Below are 24,957 nucleotides of genomic sequence, written 5' to 3'. Positions count from 1 at the left end.
ACCCTCACACACACACACACACACACACACACACACACACACACCCACCCATACACACAAACCATTGAATTTAACCTACTCCAACTAAAACTCTTTTTTAATAGAAATTTCTCTTCTTTTCTCCTCCCCCTCCAAGGCTGCGGTAAGTGTGTAGAGGTTTAGCTGTGTGTGTGTGCTCTTCCACCTCCTTGCACCATTATATTGTTCAAGGCCTGTTTTTTTTGTTGTGAAATTAGTAGCAAAATGTAGCTGTAGATTTCTTAGTGTTAGCTCTACAGTGGCTGGTGATCACTGAACAGTAGCGGAGAAGAAAATGGGAAAATAGTAGATTAACGCAGATATTATGACATTCTTTGCAAAACAAAAGCTATTATCTGAGTCAGATGGGTTTTTTTATTTGTTAAAGCAAAGCTAAATCACTAAAACTTATCCATAGACTCTTTTTGTCTGTAATTATATATATTACTTTGGGTAACCTTTCCCTTGATCAGCCATTTAACTCTGGGACTCCCCCCTTCAGTGATTATACTGGCCTGTTTCCAACCACACACACACACGCCTGTGTACTTTCCTACAGATACACAACTGAGTTATATATGCTTGAAGATCACCCTAAACAGATTGTCACCAGATAAAATTTGCATGTTTCATTTTTTCATACATTTTTCCTCTCTTTGCTTTATTGTTTAAAGATTGTTGTTTTTTTAAAGCATGTGGTGTTAGATTTTTATTTGTCAAAGTTCTTGTAAGTTTGTGTTCGTTTGATTGGTTGTTCTTTTAGTGGCTTTTGTATATAGTACCTCCCTTTAAATGTGGTGTGTGTGTGTGTGTTTTTCTGGGTAGTTTTGTTTGTCCGTATGCTATGTGAACATTTTTTTTGTGTCTTTTCTAGGTTGAAAGTTGTCAGATATGGAAAAAATATCTCCCTGTGTACAGTAGTTTAATTAGTTTTCATATTCATATTCAGTCATTAAAAATGAAAGCTATGATTTCTGGATTTTAGATATGTTGGCCAAGAATCTAACAAGCTGACAGGTCAAGTTTGACTAGCAACAAACAATAAAGTGGCCCAGAGTTCATGATCCGTCTCTTGACTTCCTCCCTCTCCTCCACAGGGCTTCTTTGAGGATGAAGATGGAAAGGAATACATCTACAAGGAGCCAAAGTTCACTCCACTGTCTGAGATTTCCCAAAGGCTCCTGAAGCTCTACTCCGACAAGTTTGGTCAGGAGAACGTCAAGATCATTCAGGACTCTAGCAAGGTGGGACCACATCTGTGTGTGTTTGTATGACTGTGACAGTAAACAGTAGACCCTGACAGTTGGGCAAAGGTCTTGGGGGAATATGTTATTGTAGGTTTGTGGTGCAGAGTTCAGGGACGGCATTCAGAGAAGTCATGGTTACAAAACAACTCCATACAACAACTCATCAAAAAGCAAACTTAAGACTATGTCGGGGAAAGAGTTCAGCTGGTGTTGCTGCACTGTTTTGGTTTTGGAAAGTCTTAAAAACGACTCCAAACTCTAGATGTGCTGTTCGGGGCAGGGGTTTAGCTGTTTCCCCATTCTTCCAGTCTTTAAGCTAACCTAAGCTAATCATCTCCTAGCTCTAACTACATAGTTAATGCACAGACATGAGAGTGGTATCAATCTCCTCATCCACAGCTTGTTAAGTCAAAATAAAATGTCTTTGTCTCTCGTGCGCGAACAGGTGAATCCGAAAGATCTAGACTCCAAGTACGCCTACATCCAGGTGACCCATGTCACACCCTACCTAGACGATAAGGAGCTGGAGGACAGGAAGACCGACTTCGAGAAGAGCCACAACATCCGGCGCTTTGTATTTGAGACGCCGTTCACAGTGTCGGGCAAGAAGCAGGGAGGGGTGGAGGAGCAGTGTAAACGGCGGACCGTTCTCACCAGTAAGGACATGCATTGGTGAAAATGAAAATTTCACTTGCAAGAAATATACTGTGGACTTAATTTGGAATAAAGAAGCACAACACATCTTTCCAGCTGGTCTTATCATGGTAGCAATATCAGGAAGCAGCAAGCAAGAATATCTTCCTGCTTGCCATCTGTTATTGTTGATTACACCTGAAACGTTACTCAGATAAGGTCAGGTGAAGTTTATTACCGTACTGTCCACTTCATCCCAAAGTTCAGGTGTTATCTTGCCTTGTTAATAATTACGCTGACTGATAGTGACTCTGCTGTAGTACAGGCTCACCCGCTCAGTGACGGTTAACATGCATGTTGGACCATGGTTAATATCCTGGTTATGAATTTTACAACAGAGACACATGTCTGAGCATGATACTGTTTTATTTTTTTTAAACTGATTTATATGACACATTTCAAAGCATAATTTCCTCCCTGTCTTCTTTTTTTCCTCCCCAATCTCACTCTTATTCAGCCACCCACTGTTTCCCTTATGTGAAGAAGCGTATAGCAGTCATGTACCAACACCAGACCGACCTCAGCCCCATCGAGGTGGCCATAGACGAGATGAGTGCCAAGGTGGGCGAGCTGCGACTCCTGTGCTCGGCCTCTGAGGTAGACATGATCCGCCTGCAGCTCAAACTGCAAGGCAGCATCAGTGTTCAGGTACAAATGACGAGGTCGTGCTGTTATTTAACAGCTTGTAAGTCATTTAGAATTCCTTCAGTGTAATTTATGATCTCTGACCTCTTGACCTCTCTTTTCCAGGTCAATGCTGGTCCTCTCGCCTACGCCAGGGCCTTCCTCGACGACAGCAGTGCCAAGAAATATCCTGACAACAAGGTCAAACAGCTCAAAGAGGTGTTCAGGTACTTATCAGAAACATTTGCATATGTATGATGATTTAGAATCAGAAATACTTTATTGATCCCCAGGGGGGAAATTCAACTTCCCTCTCTGCTGCTCGCTGTTTTCAAGTTCAAGTGACAAACACATTTCAATTCAACAAGAGCAAGAATATAAATACAGTTATAAACAATACATACAATGCATTTAATGTGTGCAGGTGTACTAGAGATAAATGGCATGATCTTAACTGTATTGCACGTGACAACATTATTATCATGCACAATAAAACAATAGTATGTACAGTGGAGAATATTCAAAATTGGACTTCTGTATTGTAGTTGTATGAATAGAAAAATGATCCAGATGGAAATAAGATGCAAATACCAATGCAGGGACCTTTCTCAAGCCTAGATATTCTTGATCATTGCAGACTTCTGGTGGCTTATGAGACTTTCTGGTCTGTGATGCTTCCTGGAGTCAAGAATTATTTCTGTTTCTTTATTTGCTCATGTTTATGATGAGGTTGTTTTCTCTCGATCCATAACAACCAAGTCAGCAACCAGCTGCTCATTATAACTCTATGAGAATGACTACACTGCTTGTCAGTGTAGTATTCATGAAATACGGCCTACCACGTTACTTTTTCACTTTCTATTCTCTGAATGTTGCTCCATTTGAGTTTTGAAGTGGCACTAAAATGGTGTTGGTGTCTCTCTCCTCAGGCAGTTTGTGGACGCCTGCGGTCAGGCGCTGGGAGTGAATGAGCGGCTAATTAAAGAGGACCAGCAGGAGTATCACGATGAGATGAAGGCCAACTATAGGGACTTGGCCAGGGAGCTGTCAAATATCATGCACGAACAGGTAGGAACGGCAAAACTGTTTCCAGGTCCTCAAAGGAATCATGTAGCTTTGTTTTAACACCCCTCCGTGTAAATAGCAGCCAAGTGACAAATCAAAAGGTTTAAAGCTGCACATTCTTCCCCATTTAAAGTTACTTTAATGGCATATACAGTTCTGCTCATTCACTAACCATGTCTCCTATCTCCTGCTCTCTCTTTGCTGGCGTGAGCAGATTGGATGGTAATGCTGCTTTTCTCATTTGATGAAGTTACTGTGCTCTATAGACGAAAAGTATATATGTAATATATGTAATAATTTTCCTACAGTCCCTGAACTTGAATTATGTTTCACTCTTAAACAGGATAAAGTGAATACCTTCCCTAGTCTTCCTAATTGACATTTTTTTCTAGATAAACCCAGTGGAGGACGGCACAAGGAGCACTCTGTCCGACTCCATGGGCATCTTCAACGCCATCAGTGGCACACCAACCAGTGCCAACCCACATGGCTCCACCACCATACTCTGATATGGATGTTTCACATCAGACTCATGACTTCTTCACCACTAACGACTGATTAAACCCCCCCTCAGGAGGAAACAACTAGGACTCATTTTAAGTACTAAACACAACCTGAAGCCATCATCCAATATTTTTTGCTATGTTCTATTATTGTCATGAGCTGGAAAAATATGATGTTCACTCCCTGTTATCGGTAGGTCCATTGTTTCCTATGGAGACTCCAGTCAAAACTGTTGACTTTGAAACTCTGAGAACAGCGATTCTATCGACTTATTGCCAGATTTGGGTCATTTATTCTTTTTGTATAGTTTATTTTATTTCATGTAAGATGGGGCTAAGTGTGTATCCAATACTAACTGACAACATGATGTTATCTTAATTGTTTCGCTCCACCCAAGGGATGGACCTCAGTATTTGACCCAAGTCTACACCTTGTCTGTTTTTTTTTTTTAACTGTAGGACTCCCATTTATGTACAGTGTTTGTAAGAGAGCGCTTCAAGAAAGTTTTTAATGAAAAAAAAATGCCACTGCTGTAACCATACATACATCGTTCAGCTGACGCGCAGTATTTTTTACATCTTCCCTTTTCTATTGGTTTCCATTGAGGCCCTGTTACAGCGGCGGCATCAGAGTTTATCTTTTATCTTACCTTGGCCGTTTGAAAGAATCATTCACTCTATTTTAGGCCAATAGACTTGTATAGAAACTGTCTAAAGCCAAGTGAACCACAATGTTTTAACCTATTTTCTGTAAAGGAAAGTGTGTGCAATATTTTCTATCGTTACCAAGGCAACCTACTGCACAGAAAACCACTCTTGCCAAAGACATTAGAAAACGACTGTGCAATGCAATGCAAGGGTGCGACTGTTTGTAATCTACCCCCTTTGTTTCTTTGTCTGTCATGTAGCTGCCTTTTATTATCTGTGAGGTAAAAATTAAGAAAACCATTTTTACTCAATGACTGCTCATGTAAATAAGTTAAAGACATATAAATAAATAAAATCTGTAATAATACCTTCTTCCATGCCTTTCTTTTGGAGTATTTCTACCATCTGTTCAACTATTATCATTCGAGTAATGTTGTTACTATTATTTGCAGCTGTTACATTTGTCCACTTTCTTTTATTTTACAGAAAATTGTGAATCCTTGGAGAGTCCACAGCCATGCTAGCCGCTCTGTAAAGCTTTACTTAGGCAGGTCGTCAAGCGTTAGCATTAAAGACGGTGGATAAAAATATCACCTCACTAACTTTTAGTAAGTCCACTTTAATGTGAGGAAAGTGAAGAAATGGGAAAGCATTTTATTTCCTGTGCAGATGGATCCTTAAACACACTCTCTCACCCTCTGAGCACCCTGTCTTGTTTCAGATACTATTCAAAGCCGACTGTTATCTGTGAAGCGAAAACCCACAGACTCCCGACTGTCAGTAAAGCTTTTGTGAGGCTGGCTGGACAGTGTAAACTCTCTGCAGCACAGAGGGGGGAATACTTCTGTCAAATACAGGAGAACAGTGAGTCGTGATGTGTGGCTGGACTGTGTGTAACTGTGGGTAAGTTGGAAAAAAAGGATTCCTAAAATTGGTGGATATCTGTCTGATGCTGTCACTTATACTGAATGTTGTATTTGTACAATGATGATACTAGACTGGAGAACAACATGTTCATCAGTATGGAGGCACAAAGCTGACAAAATGTAGAAAAAGGCTCGAGTAAAAAATATAATGGAGCATATTGATGAATAATAAGGTGACTATTGGTTAAATAATGAAAATATAGTGTAAAAATATATAAAGTTTTATATTTTTGTTTAAATTCTAACTTTTAAAAGACATTTATTAAGATTTTTTTTATTTCTAACCCATTACTTAGCAATAAAACTTAACCCACCCTTACTTATTTCAGTATGCTGCTGCTACTGTACAGCCTCACTCGGCCTAGTATGACCAGTAGATTATAGTTGGTTGCTTTCCATGAAGTCCGCCGTGTTGGAAATTAGCTAGCCAACTGCACTCCACTTTAATTATTTGACTAACTAACTAAATAACTAACTAACTGTATTAAGTATCACTGTATTCAGTTATATTTGTCTTATAACTGTTTTTTCTTTTCATGTAGTAAAGTTTTACAATATGCAGTTTGAAGACTAGATTTACATGTGGTGATAGCATCGGCTGATAATGTGTCACACTGAGATACAGCAGTTTCCTGGTGTCACTATCAGTTAGAAATAATGATATTGTTTGCGTGTTATGAGTAAGCATGTTGCTCAGTGTCGGAGCTCTCTGTGCCGCACATCCATTGAAGAGAGACAGGAGAGAAATCAGGATGCTGACTCCTGTGAAATCCCCCCACCACGCTCTGTCATTTAAAAACACCAGCTAATCCCACCTCTGATCACCAGCAGAGCCCCCCTACCCCTACATCCACATCCACGCACACAAAGACACTTCTTGTTGTGTTGCTGTTACGGGACAAACAGCCCCACAACGGCGTGAGTCCTGCTAGTGTTTCATGCTGTGTGTTTGAGTGTGCTTTCATTTATTTTTTCTGTAAGCTGGATCTTTTTATATGTTTTATGTGTTCATATTTTAGTCACAGTTATGAATATAGCCCCAGTTTGTGCCTCTCTTGTGTTACCATTACGTCCCAGTCACATTTAACAATTGATAATTCATCAAAATTGATACATTTCAGCTTTTTATCACCCACCTGATTAAAAAGAAAATAGCTTTTTTAGCCAGAAAGAAAATAGTCTTTTTGTAAAATACAAGCAACATTTTAACATTAAAAAAAAAAAATGATTGTATGAAATATACAACATTGGAAAGTGACATTATTGTATACAAATATGAATGTTGGTTCACTCTGTACAAATTGAGTGAGGAGATAAGTCATTTCTGGCTACTTTTGTTTGTATTGGGGCCTAATGTAAGTATATATATGTATGTGTGTTTATATGAATTACATTTACCTGAACATGCACACACATAGGTAGAGACACACACACAATCACTCAAAGTGTGCACACGTGTCAATGTAAATCCTTTATCTGCTGATATGAGCTTGCACAGTGTTTAAAGGCCTTAAAGGAACCTACTGCGTGCACTTTATGTCTTGCATCCCAACAGTAATAATGATACGTGTGTTAGAATCAGTACCTTTATCAGCTGACCTGACCAATCCTCTTTATCTGGAAGGGAAGACCCCCTAAGTTCCCAGAGTAATAAAGTAATTAGTGACACACACACACGTGAGGAGAATGTGCTGGGAGGAATAACTTGCACGTTGGAAGCTGCTACATCAGTGGGCGTTGAAGGAGGGGTTGATGGGAAGTTACATAAGAAGCTGATCAGGCCTCGGCTCGGTCTTCGTGTCTTGGATCCGGACGGGGGTCACTAGTCTCTTTGTGTCTTTTTGCTGAAGGATTCAGTTGGAGAAGGGACCTGAGGTCGACACACACAGCAGCCATGGCAGGTGAGTCGGCGTGTGGACTGGGAGACGTTCAGGAACCCAGGAACGATTTTGGGATCTATTTTCCTGCAACTTTTAGAGGAATATGCTTTGTTTGTATCATGCATTGCACTTTTTGCATAAGAGCTCATAATAAATATACAAAAATGTATACCAAACCAACTGTATTTGTTCAGTCGGTTACATTTAACCATATTTAGCTGCATATTAAACTTTTTTTCATATTTCTTTTCAAGACAAGAAGAAGTCAAAAAGCGTAAGTCCAACTGTTACTGTACTGTCTGTAGTGTTTTAAAAAAATCTAATTCTACACATTAAAGTGGTTGATTAAAGTGTCTCCTCTCCCTCTAACAGGCTACTGTCTGTGGCTACCCAATAAGCATCTTTTTCATTGTGGTCAATGAGTTCTGCGAGCGTTTCTCCTACTATGGCATGCGAGGTGAGTTAGTTACTTTAAGATTTAAGATTTATTTCACACAAAATATATGATCAGTACATCAGTACAGTGGTGGAAGAATATTCAGATCCTCCTACAACAATGTAAAAATACTTCATTACAAGTCTTATAATATAATTTGACCTCTTTGGGCCTCAGTAGTTGCTCATTATTATACTGAAGTAAATTACTTAAATAAATGTTTATTATTGTTATTTCCACCACTAATGAAATTTGATGATTGTTACACATTGAACTGTGCAACAATATCTGAAAATTAGTCTAAATATACAAAAATTACTTCAATGAACTACAACATTAAAATGCTGCCTAGACATTAATGCAACCGTAACAATAATTAAATGTCATATATAATAATATAACAACTACAGAGACAATTTATATGCTTTTACTCTTAACAATAGTACATTTTGCTGATATAACTTTTACATTTTTCCGTGTTTTTACACTAGATTTACTTACATAAAAGATCTGAATTCTTCTTCCACCTCCTATTATTCCACCTCATTTTTACTTTCTCCCATTTTCCTCGTCCTCCCTCCCTGCCTGCAGCCGTGCTGGTGCTGTACTTCAAGTACTTCCTGAGGTGGGATGATGACTTCGCCACCACTATCTACCACACCTTTGTGGCTCTCTGCTACCTGACACCCATCCTGGGAGCCATTGTGGCTGATTCATGGCTCGGCAAGTTCAAGTGAGTCTCAAATCCTGCAAATCTTTCACCTGCAACCAAATAAAATGCACATAAAAAGGCACAAAACTCCTTTTTCTTTCTATATTATTGTAGTAGATATATGTTGTGCTTTCATATACTTCTAGTGTTAGGGATGTTAGGGTCAAAGTATGTCTCACACAATCACCTGGTAAATATCATCCTTGGATTTTTGACCCTTGTCTATCTTATCTCTCTCTGAACCAAATGTACACCTGTTTAACTCTTTACTCCTTCCTCTACCTCCTCCTCCTCCTCCTCCTCCTCTCCTCTCCTTCCCCTCCTTTCCTCCCTCTGCAGCAGGACCATTGTTTACCTGCTCCATCGTTTATTACGCTGGGGCAGATTGTCATGGCAATAAGTGCCATCCATGACATCACAGATACAAACAAAGACGCATTCCCGACAACATGACCTTCCACATGTGAGTTGAACACGCTGAGACCTGTGTGACGACATACAAATAGGCTCCAACAGACACATGTATGTGTTCACACTGTGCTTGTGGCTGCTGATTTGCCCTCAGAGCTCTGCTCCATGGTGGGTTTGATCCCTTATTGCCCTGGGAACGGGAGGCATCAAACCCTGCGTGGCTTGCCTTTGCGGTGGAGACCAGTTTGAAGACCATCAGGTTAGATGTCGCTCAAGCACACACACACACCACACACACACACACACACACACACAACACACACACACACCACACACACACACACGTGTTTATGATAGACACTGGCCTACCCCATATGTACACACGTGCATGCATACACCACCACGCAGGCATGTGGTATCTCTCTTTTCTTGCCACACACACAACACACACACACACACAGACGGCAATTAAAAAGACAACTCACTCAGCTATCGCGGCATCGTGTCAGCACTTCTTGTATCTCTATTTGATTCCATCTAGTTATTTATTAACTAATAACCACAGGTACATCTGTCTCTGTGACTTTATTACACTGTTCAAGGCCAGGGACAAAGATTATCCCATAATATTAATGACTGTGGTGATGTTATGTAAGAGTTTGAGAAAATGCATCCCATATAATCTTGAAAAGAACAGTGCATCAGCGCTTTTTGAACTCTGACTAGTTTAACTTTCTGTGTCCAACAGGAGAAGCAGAGAAGTACCTTCTTCTCCATCTTCTACCTGTCAATCAATGCTGGCAGTCTGCTGTCCACTGTCATCACCCCCATCCTAAGAGGTACGCTAAAGTTGATCACAAGAGCATAAAATAATCACATGATGTGACATTACATTTTTTAAAATTTGTGTCTGTTTGCTGTCCTTTGCAGCTCAGGAATGTGGCATTCACACCCAGCAGAAGTGCTACCCTCTGGCCTTTGGTGTCCCCGCTGCTCTCATGGTGGTAGCTCTGAGTAAGAACTTCTAAACATCTGTGTTGAATGTAATGAGCAGGTCAATAATAAGATCAATTAGGCACATTTTAGTTTTTTTGTTAAGTGTTAGTAAGTTGTAGTTTGATTTACTCGTATCACTGAGCCTATAAAATAAATAATTGTATAAAGTTGTAATGGTTGGTGGAAATGTGGGCATTTGCCAGGCAGAGAGGGTCTAATGAAACACACTACTCAGTTGCATTATGGGAATCGTAGGCTCCAGTGTGTTTTGGATAAAGTCAAGACATTTCCGTCTATATTACTTAAGTTTTGTCTCTTGTGATTCTCTCCAACTTAATGAAAGGACAATGCTAAATCACTGACCCTTCAATAAATTATTTATTAAGGCTTTTATTGATAAGAAATAAGTCATTTTTATGGTCAGCTTCTGGGCTGTGAACAATTGGCTGCTTATTGCTAGAAGAACTAATTAATTATTTATTAATTATTAATAAACTCATTTGCTACAACCCTTTGTACGACATACCATTATAATCTATAGTGCATATAAGATAGTTCATCACATTCTAACAATGACCTTTATTTTCTGATAATATTCTGTTGCTATTTTGATAAATAGTCAAATGTTAATGTGTATATCTGGTGTGTGTGTGTGTGTCTGCAGTTGTGTTCATTGTTGGAAGTGGGATGTACAATAAGACTGCCCCTCAAGGCAACATCATTGTGCAAGTCTGCAAATGCATCGGGGTAAGTGGATCCTCAAAGATGTCTTCAAAAGGTTTGACCTGTGAACTTTGTAAACTTCCCATTAGAGGCCAAACTCACGTGAAAAATGTTCATTCCTGCTGTCTGTAGTTTGCTATCAAGAACCGCTTCAGGCATCGTGCTCCTGAACACCCTAAAAGAACCCACTGGATGGACTGGGCTGAGGAGAAATACGATGTAAGTGACCTATATACATGCAAGTACATGCAGATACAAACAGTCCAATCAGTGATGTAAAAATCAATAATTCTTTTCTGTGTCTGGCTCCAGAAACTCCTGATTGCGCAGGTGAAGATGGTGCTGAAAGTGCTCTTCCTCTACATCCCTCTTCCCATGTTCTGGGCTCTCTTTGACCAGCAGGTAACTACCGATCTTCTTCTTGACACCTAATGTTTGTAATTGTAACTAATAGCAAATATCAGAAAGAAAAAGACATAGACAGACTAAAGAAGAGCTGTGTCTCCTCCTCAGGGCTCAAGATGGACCCTCCAGGCAACCACCATGGACGGCGACTTTGTGAGTATTTTATCTTTAGCGTTTTTGCTTTGTCACATCTTATCAGAAAAGGACTGTTTTTAAAATGATATTCTGTCTGTCTCTCTCCTTCCTTCAACAGGGAGCTCTCATAATCCAGCCCGATCAGATGCAGGTAAGACCCTCGCACTGCACTCACTTTGTTTTGGTGTTTCTTGATGCTTGAACCTATAGAATGGGCTTTAAAAGAGAGATTCACCTTTTTTCCCCACCAGACTGTCAACCCTATCCTGATCCTGGTTTTGGTGCCAATCATGGACAGTGTGGTCTACCCACTGATTTCCAAGTGCAAATTAAACTTCTCGTGAGTTTATTTTTATGTTTTATGTTTTAAACAGTACTTTAACTCGAAGTCCACATACTAGATTTCAGCTGTATCTTATGGCTTTCATTAGTGAATGTTTGTCAGTTTTCTTGTCCATAATTTATATAAAACTCTATATTAAAATATGTATTTATTAAATTTAGCCATTGTCTTTATTATATAAACTATTTTGTTATTGATTAGTTATTTATTTATCTTTTAAATTACATGATTACAGGTGTGTTAATTAAATTATCAATCACTTATTATTTGTTTATACACCAGATTATTATTGTAATTGTTAAGAAACACATTAATAAACACTTTAAAATGTCCTTTTATTGGCTTATAAATGCTAAGTAGGATAATAAAATAAAATGTTACTCTTTTACGTCACTGCAGTCCACTGAAGAGGATGACTGTGGGGATGTTCCTTGCTGCTCTCGCCTTCATCGCTGCCGCCCTGGTCCAGATACAGATTGATGTGAGTGTAACGCACATAAAGACAAACTTGCATACGCATTATCGTATGAGCCACAATTCATGCATACAATTCATCTTCTCTTATAGCAAACCATGCCTACGTTCCCATCAAGCACTGTAGGCCAAGGGAAGTTCATCAACATGGTTAACAGAACGTTGGACATTAAAGCTGGAACCAACAGCTTTACCTTGGAGTCTTACAAGGTACACTAACTATCCAATAGCACTAAATTAAAGAGGTCTGTTCTGAGTAGTATATGCTAAAGGTTGAAGGACGTATTGATATTGAGTTATCTTTTCTCCTACAGGCCAATGAGGATTACTTTAACTTTGAAGGAGCATTTGAGCTGAATCTGGGGTCTGGAACCCCTTATATAGGCAACATACCAGGTGGCACTCGGGCAACTGTTGTCATCATTCAGGATGCAGCCAACCCCAAACCTACACCGGTGAGCACACATGCCAGATAGGGATCAAGTAAACTGTCATTATTTTTTCTGCTAGGGATAGGGTCCATTTGTTGGACCGAAGGTTTAGTTGAGGCTGATCTGGAACCAGTGCTGAAACTTGTCTGGGGCCAGAATTGAGCCATCTGTGGTCATATAGTTGGCTGAGATGTGGCTATATCACTGGCCACATATGGACCATAATTCATTGCTGTTTCTGTATGTTTCTAAATTTAACTTAAAGCATAGAGATGTGAAGGCTCTAATGTATCTTTCTATCTCCAGTTCATAGACATCAAGTCAAAGCCGGAACAGGGCAGTAACGCTATCAGGCAAGTTTTAAATTCTTATGAATCTTATAGGCACTAGTCAAGTCTCTGTCTTTTAATGTAAAGTGTGAGTCTGTATGATATTATCTAATAATCCTAACATCAGTGCTTCCTAACCTTTTAACCACTTATGACTGTTACCTAGTAATCTCACCTACTGTGTGCTGAATTTTCCCTCCCCAGATTTTTTAATGGTTTTGGCTCGGTTTTGAATGCAACAGTGGGTACCCTGGAGTTTGGGAACACCATCACCAACAACATGTCAGATTATGTTAACGTACCACAGGGAAAGTAAGGCTGATATTCCTTTTTATATATATACATATATATGTCATATCCAGTTATACCAGAGAAGTTTCCTTGTTCTGACTTGTTTTTTTTCTTGTTATGTCAGTGCAAACTTCCATATCAGGGGCAATGACGGACAAGAGTGTGTCTACACTCAAAAACTGGGCTTCGGCAGCTCGTACACTTTGATCATCCCGCCAACTTTCGCATTTGGACCAAATGTAACTTACAAATACATTTTGAATCACATAATATAGCTTGAATGTAACTTTTTTTGATTGAGGTCACACATCTTGGTACCTGTCTGTTTCCTGTAGTGCGCAAGCAGCATCCAACCAGTGGTTGACATCAAGCCTAACATCGTCCACATGGCCTGGCAGATTCCTCAATATTTCCTTATCACTGCAGGAGAGGTGGTCTTCTCTGTCACCGGACTGGAGTTCTCCTACTCACAGGTACAGGCTGCTTCCCTCACATATCAGACAACACTGCAGTAGCTGTTTGTGAACAACTGAAAACACAAAACACAGAGAACCTAAAACAGTACCTGACTATGATGTATTTTATAATGTGTTGTTGTATTTGAATCTCTTTTTGCTCTCCAGGCACCCAGCAACATGAAGTCTGTGCTGCAGGCTGGTTGGCTGCTAACTGTTGCTGTCGGTAACATCATTGTGCTCATTGTCGCTGAGGCTGCAACGCTCCCAGATCAGGTGTGTGGATTGAAAAACACAAGGACTTTTAAAAAACTATTTCATGATTTCTTCTTTCCCTATAAAACCGCTGTGACATGAGCAAGAACATCCATCTCTTGGTTTTTCCTAAAATGTCAAACTGTGTGTGTTTCTGTTCACCAGTGGGCCGAGTACATCCTCTTCGCCTCTCTGCTGATCTTAGTGTGCATCATCTTTGCCGTCATGGCCTATTTCTACTCCTACATTGACCCAGCCAAGATAGAAGCCGAGTTTGCCCACAAGGAGCCTGAAGATAAGGAGAAGAGGAAGAGTTTGGAGATGGCCAAGAAGGACTCGGTTGAGCACCACAAGGAGGACAGGAGGAGTTCTGACTCCAGCTCTGACGAAGAGGAAGCCAAACAGACCAATTTGTAAACCCTCCCTCGTATACAAATGCTGCTTGGTTCTGTGTTTTATATCTGAGAGTGCCTGTGTCATGAAGTTGTTTTTCTTTTTTGGGGGGGTCATTTTGTCAATGCAGTCTTGTGCACTGCTTGACATGAAGTGATTACGATGAATGGATGACCTGAGTGACATGGTGCTGAAGTTGGACGAACACGCAGAGCTTAGATGGTTAAGCTCTTGGTAGACAGTGTAAGTGGAGAATCTTGGCAGGGATATTTCAAACACTCTTGTCACCATTTCGGCTCAAAATATTGAGAGAATATTCCTTTTTTAGAGGTTATACATATAATTAAAATCCCTGGATCTTAAGTGGTTAGTAATTTCTGCTTTGGCTGTTGTAAATTAGTTTTTACAATGATTTATTTTGCACTGTGTAGCAACATTTTTATGTAATTTTAGTTTCATAGGCTTTTGTACTGTACTGGAGTACACATACAATGAAACCATTCCAACATTTGTATTTATTTCCAAGCACAGTGTTGTATGTATTGTAATATATTGTCACTGTTTTATATGTATACGATGTCCTCATCTGCTCCAAAGGAAAAATCTAACAGCAAAAGACTGTTTATTCAGTCAGAAAATGTTTAATCATATTCCATATTCAACCCTCAGAGTTCATTCTGGCCTGGGACAATAGCTGCTCACCAAGGTCTTCAATAAAGATGTGTCAACAAACGTGTGCTGGTTCAGGTTTCTTTAAGTCTGTGCAATCGCATTCTGTCAAATATTTTTCTGAATACAAAACCTTTTTATATACACAGTTACAGAAACATCAGATTATGGTGTACTCCCATCAAATATTTAGTTTTCGGACAGTCTTCATCCTTGTGTACACTGTGTGCTTTCACACACATTTAGCATTTAAATTTTCTAATTTACCATAATAAAAGATCAGAATATTTGAGAAACTGGATCCAGATCATCAACAGGAATCATACAAGGAGCTCTGTGAGGCTGTATTTAGGGACATTGGTGCTTTTAAAGAGGCCATATTATGCTTTTTAGGGGGTTTTCCCTGTGCTTAAGTTTGTTATACAGATATTTTGTGCTTAGGAAACGCTGCTCCTGCTCTGCTGTTTTTATTCCGCCTATTCTTACTGTATGACAGAGAAACACCTGATAGGCTAGGTGACAGTCCAGTCCCTATTATTCCCATCTACTGCCACTGTCTGCCATTGTTGTTTACTCGCTAGGAAGTGAAGACCCAGTGGATTGATTTTATTTTTGATGGAAATGTCTGAGGAAAAAAGTAATTTATTATCAAAAAGAGCCAATATAGAGCTTAGAGGTAACGGGGAATTGCTCTGCTGTCATCTGAGGAAGACAAGAGCCAGCAAAGTAACTTTATCTTTGGTGGAAATGTTACGGAAGAATCCTCAGAGTGAGCGTTTGGATCGATACTGGCTGTCCGTGACCGACTTCACACTTGGAAGCTGTAAGTTTTACCGTGTTTATGTTGTTTTACTGTTTATTTTGTAGGTTAGTCTGCTGAACTTGGAGGGTGAAGTTGAACTAACGTTATAATATTGAGGGACAGTAAATAGAAAGTGTGTGAATGTAAATCTTGTTTGAAGCTAAATAAATAAATAAATAGAGTAGCAGGTTGGATGCTGGTAACTTTTTCATGTTGCTTTTTGTGTAACTTCATACAGCAGTGCTAGCGTTGGCTTTTGTGATAATTGATAGAAATGCCCTAAAGGTAACAATATAACTGTTTGAGAAAAGAAAACAGTCACATAACAGGAATTCATTTGCTTGCAAACATTGTGTAACTTTAATCAGCACCCAGCTGCTAAGTTAGCTTGCTCATTGCTAAAAACAAACAGTGGCTAATGCAGAAACATGGTGGTCGGGGCCTGTTCAGGGCTTGTGGGAGCTGACCAATCAGAGCAGAGTGTGTCACAGTTAATAACATAATTTGGCTCTACACACACACACACACACACCTATCTCCAGAAAATGAGACATGCCCAACACAAAGTTCTCAGTTAGCATTAGATCTTTATTTCTCATGTCACTTTGAAAGCTTACAAGGAGCTTACATTTAACTTGGGAATTCTCAAATGACACAAGCAAAGATTATATACAGTACTATAAACTGTCAGCTATGATAAAGGAGACCAAATGTACACATTTTGTAGTTATTTCCGTAGCATATGTTTTTCTGTAAGGTATAGATATTTTTTGCCAGAGGCAGGTGCCCATATCCATAAAGCATTCCATATTTCCATACTTAACTCTTTGCAGTTATAAAAATATCAGATATTTCTTAATTTCTTTCGATCCCTGTGTTGACAAGTGCGTCTTGATGCAACTCCTCAACATTATTGCTGCATTAGCACAGTAGTAAATTCTGGAACTCTTAAGTAAACATATATAGTAAAACATGGCTATTAGCAACTTTTTTCATTTTCTGTTTTTTTTTCCTCTTACAGGTTTTCTTTAAATACTCGACACTTTCAAAGTGCAAAAAAAAAAAAAAATACTACAAAAGGTGCAAATCATACTACAAACATCTGGTGAAAGCATAAAAGAGGACATGGCACTTCTAGCATGGTGTGGAAGTGAGAACAGAAATGTCTGGAGTGAGGAAATAAGGATGGCGTTGATCTCTGCAGCTTGGCTTGTCCTGATCTGCGCTTTAGTTTGGCCGTGAGCGAGTGTCATGATGCGATTGCCTACGATGGTCCTCGCCAGTTACCCTTCACCTCCACTTTACAGTTTTTAATTAACACTAAGGAGAAATTACAAGCCAAGGAAAAAATAATAATACTTCACATGATATCAGCGTTCATCCGCCCGTAGTGGTTTCCCCTTGTAATTGTCCTCGGCTTCACTCAATACTTGTTATCCTTATTTAAAGAGCCACTGTCGACAGATCTACCTTCATTCTTGTTCTAAACAATTTCAAAACTGACTTAAATTGTCTAAACATAAGTGCAGGTGGGAAGTTCTCCCTCCTGACTACAAAAACAAAGGAAAGCTTCTGCCTCTACACAAAGTAAGCTTAGTATCATAGTTAGTTGGATGATTCAGCAGGTGATTGAAATGGAGATTGGAGCTCAGTCACTTAGTAAGAAAACACTGATGAATACTGAATTTCACTCACCGACGAGTAAAAGGAAACAAACTAAAATCTCTGATGAAATGCCAGAACGTAGACGTGTGTATCTCAAAAAGGCAAGGCATTTTCTGTTCTTTCTGTTGGAGTAACTTTTTGAAATCTTTAAATATCTACTTTTAAACATTATCAATATCTACAAAATGCGCATGACCATTTTGTACACAGTGATTCATTTCCCGCAATGACAACTCGTAATCATGTACAGCATGGCGACCCCACCCCCCCCTCCTCCTCCTCCTCCTCCTCTTTCCCTCCTCCTCCCACTGCCTCGGAGGACAAAGTCCACTTAAAGCACTTTACCTGAGGTTTCATTAAGAATGCTGCAATTTGCCTCAACAGGGAGTCTTACATACGCGAGAGCACACGTGCACACAAACACACAGACACGCTCACAGGTGCCCACACACAGGTTGTGCATTTAAACACGCACACACACACACCACACACGCAGCTTGTACACTAAAGAGAACATCCCTGCAGGTTCATCAAGCATGCTTTCAGAGGTTCTGGGGATATGACGCCTGCATTAAGAGGGGGATTGAAGTCTTGTCTTGGATTTGGGGGAGATTTTTCGGGCTCCTCGTCGAGCAAATTCCATATAGGGACTCCGCGGTGGGAGGCTAGGGAAGTCTCGCATATACAGAGAGCCCAGAGTCCGACTTGGCTGTTGCCGTTTTTTTCCTGTGGGTTGCTCTGACTTTGAGTCTTGTCCCATCACAGCTGATTCCACGGGTTCTGCTGCCCCCCCGAACTTCTCCTCTTGTAAGTGGCTAAAAGAAGCTCTCCAGAGTCTCTCTGTTATCCTCCGCTTTGGAGTTCAGTAATTTTGACAGGCTAGATTAGCCCTCCCCCCCGACACGGGAGGTCAAACGTGGTCAGCTGGTATTGAATGACTCGACCCCTGGCTTTTAACCCTCTGACCTGGCTGTGGTGTTGGGGGGGTGGGGGCCTGGGAGAGCAGGGCTGGGGCAGAGAGCCAATTACTAGGGAGAGGAGGAGGACGTCCTGCTTGTGGAGAAACTGCGACAAAAATAAAAGAATGGTAGGATTAGTATCATCTACTGCATACATTTAAAACAAAAATGGATTACGTGATTGAGGATTCTGTTTTGTGCAGAGTCCGATGTTACCTCTGGAGCCTGTGGACCATGTGAGCCACCAGGGAATCGGAGATGCCTGGGTAGGCCTCCTCAGCCAGCAGGATGGCCTCCCTCAGCTCATCCAGGACCATGGGGTTCCCATTCACCTGCTCCTGTCTCGCCTTCAGCTGGGAGTGATGAGAAGGTGAGGAGGCCGACATTTGGTTAGATCGATGAGAGACAGACTACATGAGATGACCAATTTGATAAAAGGGTCAATTTCAGGCACGACAGTCTCTTCTATGTTGGCCTAGTCGTGGCCGGTTAGTTATCCAGATGGAGCTCCTTACCTCAGCTAATGCAGGAGAGATGACTGTGCCCAGGCTCTGTGAATAAGGCCTCTTTGGAATGTCTTTTGTCTGTGCAAAGAGAGAGTGAGAGAGAGAGAGAGAGATATCAGAACGAGGGGAGTGGAAAGAAATTAAAGTAGTGCAGCTTCACCTTAGGGGGAATCTTTTTAAATCAGTACGGTGTGCATAATTCCACCATCTTACCACGGGTTAGTTCTTGTGAAATTGTGCACATTATCTGCAAATTTGATCTCTCAAAAGTGGGATGAAGAAGAAGATGAAGATGGCTTTTGCTTTTGAGTTCAGACAGGAGATCAGAAGAACGATCTGTTTTTTAAGCTCCTGTCTCACCTGGTCTGCTGACTGTCCCTCCCCGTTCTGCAGCTTCTTGGGGTCTTTCTCTCGGATAGTGAAGATCCAGTCATCGCTGCCAAAGTCGTTCCCGCCCGACGCTTGGCCGTCCTGCTCTCTGATTGGACAGATATCAAAAGAGGCTTTGAACATTTATCGGGATGAGTAATGAAGTCATGCGTGTTAAGTGCTTAAAGCTCATCATAGCGAATGTGGGAGGAAAGCAGCACAGAGGATGATTCTCTCCTTTAGCAGGATGTGTTTGTGTCAAAGTTATTTTTGTACAAATGAGAGTAAAAAGAGCTGTTGGCGTAGTAGCATGCAGTAAAAACAAAAAGAGAGGCAATATAAAGAAGACTTGAGTTACAAACAGAACTCACTGGCGTATTTCCAAACAACTATAGCGAGGATGGGATCAGACTTACGAGTCAGACTCATCAGAACTGGACTCTGTGGTTCTCGACTGCTCTGCCTTCCACCTCTTGTACTTGTCCACCAGCTCAGTCAGGTAGGAGGTCTTTTTCGCATGGCGAACGATCAGCTTATGCTTCAACAGCTCTTTGGCAGTTGGCCTCTGTGGAAATGAGGAGATGAGCACATGAAGCAGTCAGGAAGAACCAAACACAGAAAGTCTGAGTTATCGTAGCGGACTAAAAATATATCTGGAAATGTGGATAAACTACTCACAAAACTGGGCTCTTTGTTGAGACAGGCCTCGATAAACTCCTTGAGCGGTTTGCTGTAGTTGCCCTCCAGCGTGGGCGGGTTGTTCTTTGGGATGAGGAATAAAACCTTCATGGGGTGGAGCTCTGAGTGGGGCGGCTCGCCTTTCGCCAGCTCGATGGCTGTGATGCCCAGAGACCAGATATCGGCCTGGAATGCAGAGGGAGACATGGCGATAACTTGGCATACATAATATTTATACAAAAACATACAAGATAAGCAACAATGACAGCTACTCATAATCCTTCCTAAAGTAATCCACCGCTTTGTTAGTCTTTTTGGGGCTTGCATACATCTCTTCAGTGAACGATCTTTCCTCAACCCTGTGGTACTTCATCTATTTTGATTTTAATTTATTTTAATAGCACTTATTCTGTTGAGATGCACTTATTGTAAGTGCAGCAAATTAGTCCCAGCACAACCTCTGTAGAAATCCTTGACCTTTCACCAGAGGTGGGTACAGTAGCCAAAAACTGTGCTCAAAATAACTAATGTAGGAAAGCAGCCAACAATTAGACTGACTTCATACTAAAAGTCAGTCGTAGGCTGCTGGAGATGACTGTGCATACTGTGCATACTGAAAATCAGTGGTGCCTTAAAGGCGCCCTGTGGAGTTTTCTTGCAAACAAACGGAAATAATGTTTACAATCGTTATTTCTCACCAAAAAAACATCAGAATCACCGTATTAAAAACATAATTGATTATGAAGCAGCTAAGGTTGGTCGCCTGTTGTCATAGTAACACGACATGCTTTCCAGGTGCGCAGCAGTCAGAAATAGTGGCTGTCAGAGCAGCGATGGAAAGATTTGTCACTGTATAGAGATCAAAGAAATACTGACGCATCTCAGCCCTCAACAAGCCTTTGAGTCGACCAAAGCGCTTAAATGTGTCTGCAAAGTGAAAACTACTCGGCTTCCGACTTTTTGTGGAGAGGAGGCGGTTGTGGTGTCCCACAGCTGAATACCTCATCCGCAGATTTAAAAAAAAAACCTGTGAAATGTGGTAATGATGCTGTGAGAGCTTGAGACAAAAAACCCCTCATCAGCCAGCTGAATACTCACAAGATATTGAATACTGGAAGCATTTAAGTAATGGGAGGGGTTTCCGTGACTAAATCCACTGCAACCTCGTCTACTAGGGAAAAAGTTCTTATTTAACTCATAAACGTTGGGTGGCTTCATCTAACAATTACTAGTCGACTTGTAGAGCCCTAGTATGTGGTGTTAAAGTAGTAGCACCATAGGGTTTCCTGTTTTCTGTCACTGAAGTGTCGACAACACTGATGTTCACAACTTGAGCAGGGTGTAGTCTGACAGCATTGGTTGTCAGCAGTGTTTGAAAGTGACAGAGGAATAGCACGAAGAGTGTGACCGAATATAACATGCAGCGTAAATATGACACGTTGTTTGTGACCTTACCTTCGAGTCGTACGCCGACTGCTTGATGACCTCGGGGGCCATCCAGAAGGGCGTGCCAACAAACGTGTTGCGTTTGATCTGAGTGTCGGTGAGCTGTCCCGCCACACCGAAATCTGCCAGCTTCACCTCTCCTTGCTCGGACAGCAGCACGTTGGCGGCTGCGGGAGGGGGGGAGGGGGCAGACGGAAAATGTTAGACACGTCTGTCAGTGCTGTTTATCTGTTATCACCAATTTATTTAATGAAGAGCGAACAACTGTCAGAAGCCTTTTAGCGAACCGCTGCAGCGTTCGTCTCAATTCCCCCAATGAAACGCAAACTATATAATGAATGAAACTATAAGTGGACGTCAATACCATTAACGTGCTATGTGATATTTGTGTGTGTGCTCGCAGTTGCCATTTAGTCAGATGAAACCTGCGTCCTCTAATAGCTGCACTCTCAGTCGGTGAGCTACCTTTAATATCCCTGTGGATCTTCTTCTCAGAGTGCAGATACTCCAGGCCCTTGAGGATCTCTCTCAGGATCGTGGCGATCTGGGTCTCGTCCAGAGCGCCAGGCTCCATCTTTAGAAGAGAAACAAACACAAACCGTGAGCTGTGGGTGTCGACGGAGCCTCACAGTGGATGATTATTAATCCTACAGGGCTAGAGCAGGAGCAATGAGTAACTTTGCTTCTGATTAAAGCAGCAGTTCGCCTAAAATGACATTAAATCATAAGTCTGGTGATACTAACTTTTCACATTGACAACAAATCCCATGAAAAGACCCAAACCAGCAATGATTAAATTGATTAAAAATCATGGGAAACACATCGCTGAGGCACACTGTTGCACTGGGTGAAATGTTCCTTCATTACAAGGAACACACACACACAAACACACTGTAGTTTATTTTGACTATATTTTTATGAATCAATCCACTGATTTGCCCAGGTCTGCTAACAGTGTGTTCAATTAGATCCCTTTTTTTTTTTTTTTTTTACTTCCCTTTCTCTTCCTTTCTGTCTTTCTATTGAATATGCCAACCCACTGTATCTCCATGCGGAAAAAGAAACAGTGAGGTCAGGCAGTCATTGCTGTAGAGAGTGGATACATCTGCTGCAACCTATCATATTATTTGTCTCTGCTCTAACTTCTCTGCACAAGGTTTTTGGACTCTCACAGGGCATCATGGCCGCCCCTGCGTGCTCTCCTAAAACCAGTTCACAGAGTACAAGTAGGAGAGGGAGCAGTGGTGGAGAGAAAGCCTGAATCAGAGAAATAAACGTCATTTTCTGATCATTTCACAGCGGTTACGCACGCACAACCCTGCAGCAATCTCCATCACACCCGATTTGGTGTGAATACAGCCAAAGGCTCTCTGAACTTGCATGCCACAGCCTGGCTGAGAGTGAGTTTGCTTGAGGAAGGGCGAAAGCACACCGCTGTAAAGGAAACGGGGAAAGAAACAAATGCGGAACAATAATCGTTTTAGCTCGATTATCCTGTTTTTATAAAATCATAACTGAATCACCCAGCTCATTCTGGGGGGGTGGTAGGACGTGCTTACTACCGCAAATCAATTTCCTGGGATTGAGATTTTATAGTCTGTTTGGGTGATCAGGGATACGGTACGGAGCTCAGTGCAACAAAAACATGAAGCAGAAATCACTTACCAAATCTAATGCTGAGCCTCCACCTAAATACTCCATAATGATCCATAACTTAGTGTCCTGGAAGAGCAGAGAAAGAAAGGGGTCATTAAGTACTATGGTGCATTTCACAGTTTGCTCATGAAGGTGGTTACTGGCTTACTGCCACGTGCCGAGAGTCAGGTGCATTCTTAAAATGACTCCTAAACAAGTCATGATGACACTAATAAGGGCTTGGTGGGTGTCTGAAGTCGTCTGAGGCTAATCCCTTTTTAATTTCGGATTATTCAGGGAGAAAGTGGGTAGAGGAAGAGAAATCCTTTTATGTCTCATCGTGTTTGCTCACTTGGAGGTCTGACTCGTGGGGGGGGAACAGGAAGACACTGTCCATGTATGTGTGAAACAAACCTTCAGGTATGAGCCGTAGTACTTGGTGACAAAGGGGCTATCGCACTGGCTCAGCACTGTGATTTCCTGCTGAATGTCTTCGATCTCGTCCTCCGCTTCCTCCAGGTCTATGATCTTGATGGCCACTACTTTCTGGGTGCGATTGTCGATGCCTTTGAACACCTCGCCAAACGAACCCTTGCCAATGCGCTCCAGCTTGGTGAACAGCTCCTCTGGGTCAGCTTTGGCACTCTGGCGGCGACGGGGAGGCGGGAACAAAGCAAGGAGGGGAGGAAAGGGAAGGCGGATTTTTTTTTTTATAAAAAGGGAAGAAAAACAAATGTTTGAAAAGAACTGAATGCTGGGGAGCAAATAGGAAACGCTAGCAGCAGGGTGCCATTCTTACAGGATACATTAATTCATTCATTTCAACACCTTGTTTGTGTACACAGAAAGAAAGACACAGGAGAAAGAAAGGGAGAGTGTAACAATTGGATAACATGCAGGTTAAATAAGACAAAATGTGAGCGTAAAATAACATTTTAGGCCTTTCAACAGCCCGCTGCACTGTTGGGCTTTACTAATATTCAATTAGCAATAATGGAAACAGGTAGAAGCAGGAAATATTCTTATCTGAGAGGCTGAAACACATTTTTGGGGGTTTTTTTTGCATTTTTGGTTGAAAAATTATTAAAAAAAACCCAATTAAAATTGTTTCAGATGATTTTTTTCAACTGATCGTTGCAGCACGTTTGTATAAGATAAGAATTCTTAGTAAAAGTAAAAAGACTTCTTCAAGGTTTCCATCAAGACGCTAAAAGTAACTTTTAGTCCTGGCTTGATTGTTCTGTGTTGACTGCAGTGAAGTCTTAAGTGATTTAAAATAAGAACTACAATTATGTAGAACCACAATGCCCTGCTTCAAGTTAAAATTCAGCCAAAAGCGCGCTTCTAAAAAAGGTGACGTGGTCGGGGCTTGCATCCCATAAATCATCACAACTTCAGGCACACCTTGTTGAGAGTATGAAGATTACCTGACAGGGACAAAAGTGATTAAAATGACCCTGTACGTCACTCATAGTTACACCCTCTTTCTTGGTTTTCTGGGTTTTGGACAGCTGTATTTTAAAATGAGTTTGCGCTGGGATGAAATGATGAAAAATGTCTAACTTCCTATTTTTTTTTTTTTTTTTTCAGCCAAAAAGCACTGTTGGCGCTCTGAGACATAATTAAAACTCCTCTTGAGGCTAGAAGGACAGGGGAGACAAATCAGGCACTGTTTGTGTTTATTAGTCAGGAAAAAAAGCATGAAAATGTGTTCAAATGACACGCCATGTTTGCAGTGTTTCTGGGGGAGCACACTGTAGCGTCTGAGTGATGAATGGGGCAGAAAAGAAAAAAAAAAACCTACTTGAACGCCGCAGGAAGTGAACTAAAATGAC

The 24,957-nt window shown here is 41.0% G+C and overlaps 3 protein-coding genes across 8 annotated transcripts in view; 2 read left to right on the top strand and 1 right to left on the bottom strand.

Moving 5' to 3' along the window:
- Positions 1-5,163, top strand: part of dock9b (dedicator of cytokinesis 9b) — a 65,814-nt gene extending 60,651 nt beyond the window's left edge. For 3 of the 6 annotated variants that reach the window (XM_035677627.1, XM_035677623.1, XM_035677625.1), the window contains exons 47-53: positions 137-142; positions 1,116-1,262; positions 1,711-1,921; positions 2,416-2,606; positions 2,709-2,809; positions 3,512-3,650; positions 4,040-5,163. In XM_035677627.1, coding sequence (XP_035533520.1) covers positions 137-142; positions 1,116-1,262; positions 1,711-1,921; positions 2,416-2,606; positions 2,709-2,809; positions 3,512-3,650; positions 4,040-4,156 — 912 coding nt within the window. In that variant the 3' untranslated portion in view covers positions 4,157-5,163. The remainder of the gene's footprint in view (positions 1-136; positions 143-1,115; positions 1,263-1,710; positions 1,922-2,415; positions 2,607-2,708; positions 2,810-3,511; positions 3,651-4,039) is intronic. The other 3 variants (XM_035677628.1, XM_035677624.1, XM_035677626.1) reach the window with 1 other exon arrangement.
- Positions 5,164-7,519: 2,356 nt separating this feature from the next.
- slc15a1b (solute carrier family 15 member 1b) lies at positions 7,520-15,111 on the top strand. Its single transcript, XM_035677419.1, is given in 25 exon segments — positions 7,520-7,625; positions 7,859-7,878; positions 7,977-8,061; positions 8,632-8,773; positions 9,095-9,110; positions 9,113-9,185; positions 9,188-9,215; positions 9,320-9,422; positions 9,912-10,002; positions 10,094-10,177; positions 10,824-10,906; positions 11,015-11,101; positions 11,195-11,284; positions 11,396-11,440; positions 11,541-11,573; positions 11,674-11,762; positions 12,165-12,246; positions 12,333-12,449; positions 12,554-12,694; positions 12,977-13,023; positions 13,204-13,311; positions 13,415-13,529; positions 13,626-13,763; positions 13,914-14,021; positions 14,166-15,111. Coding segments are annotated over 25 exon segments (2,184 nt in total). The 5' UTR covers positions 7,520-7,618; the 3' UTR covers positions 14,418-15,111.
- A 1,320-nt stretch (positions 15,112-16,431) lies between these two features.
- stk24b (serine/threonine kinase 24b (STE20 homolog, yeast)) lies at positions 16,432-23,767 on the bottom strand (the record flags this gene model as incomplete). The annotated part of the gene is given in 10 exon segments (XM_035677694.1): positions 16,432-18,594; positions 18,705-18,841; positions 19,004-19,072; positions 19,355-19,472; positions 19,780-19,928; positions 20,042-20,227; positions 21,497-21,654; positions 21,953-22,061; positions 23,153-23,209; positions 23,537-23,767. Coding segments are annotated over 10 exon segments (1,251 nt in total), but the record flags the coding sequence as incomplete, so codon positions are not given.
- Positions 23,768-24,957: the final 1,190 nt, after the last annotated feature.

This window comes from Morone saxatilis, unplaced genomic scaffold, assembly GCF_004916995.1.
Source record: "Morone saxatilis isolate NCDOM2014 unplaced genomic scaffold, NCSU_SB_2.0 Contig6, whole genome shotgun sequence".
Classification (NCBI taxonomy): Eukaryota; Metazoa; Chordata; class Actinopteri; family Moronidae; genus Morone; species Morone saxatilis.
Note: the sequence above shows the minus strand (reverse complement) of the source record. Positions and strands in the feature narration are given on the sequence as shown.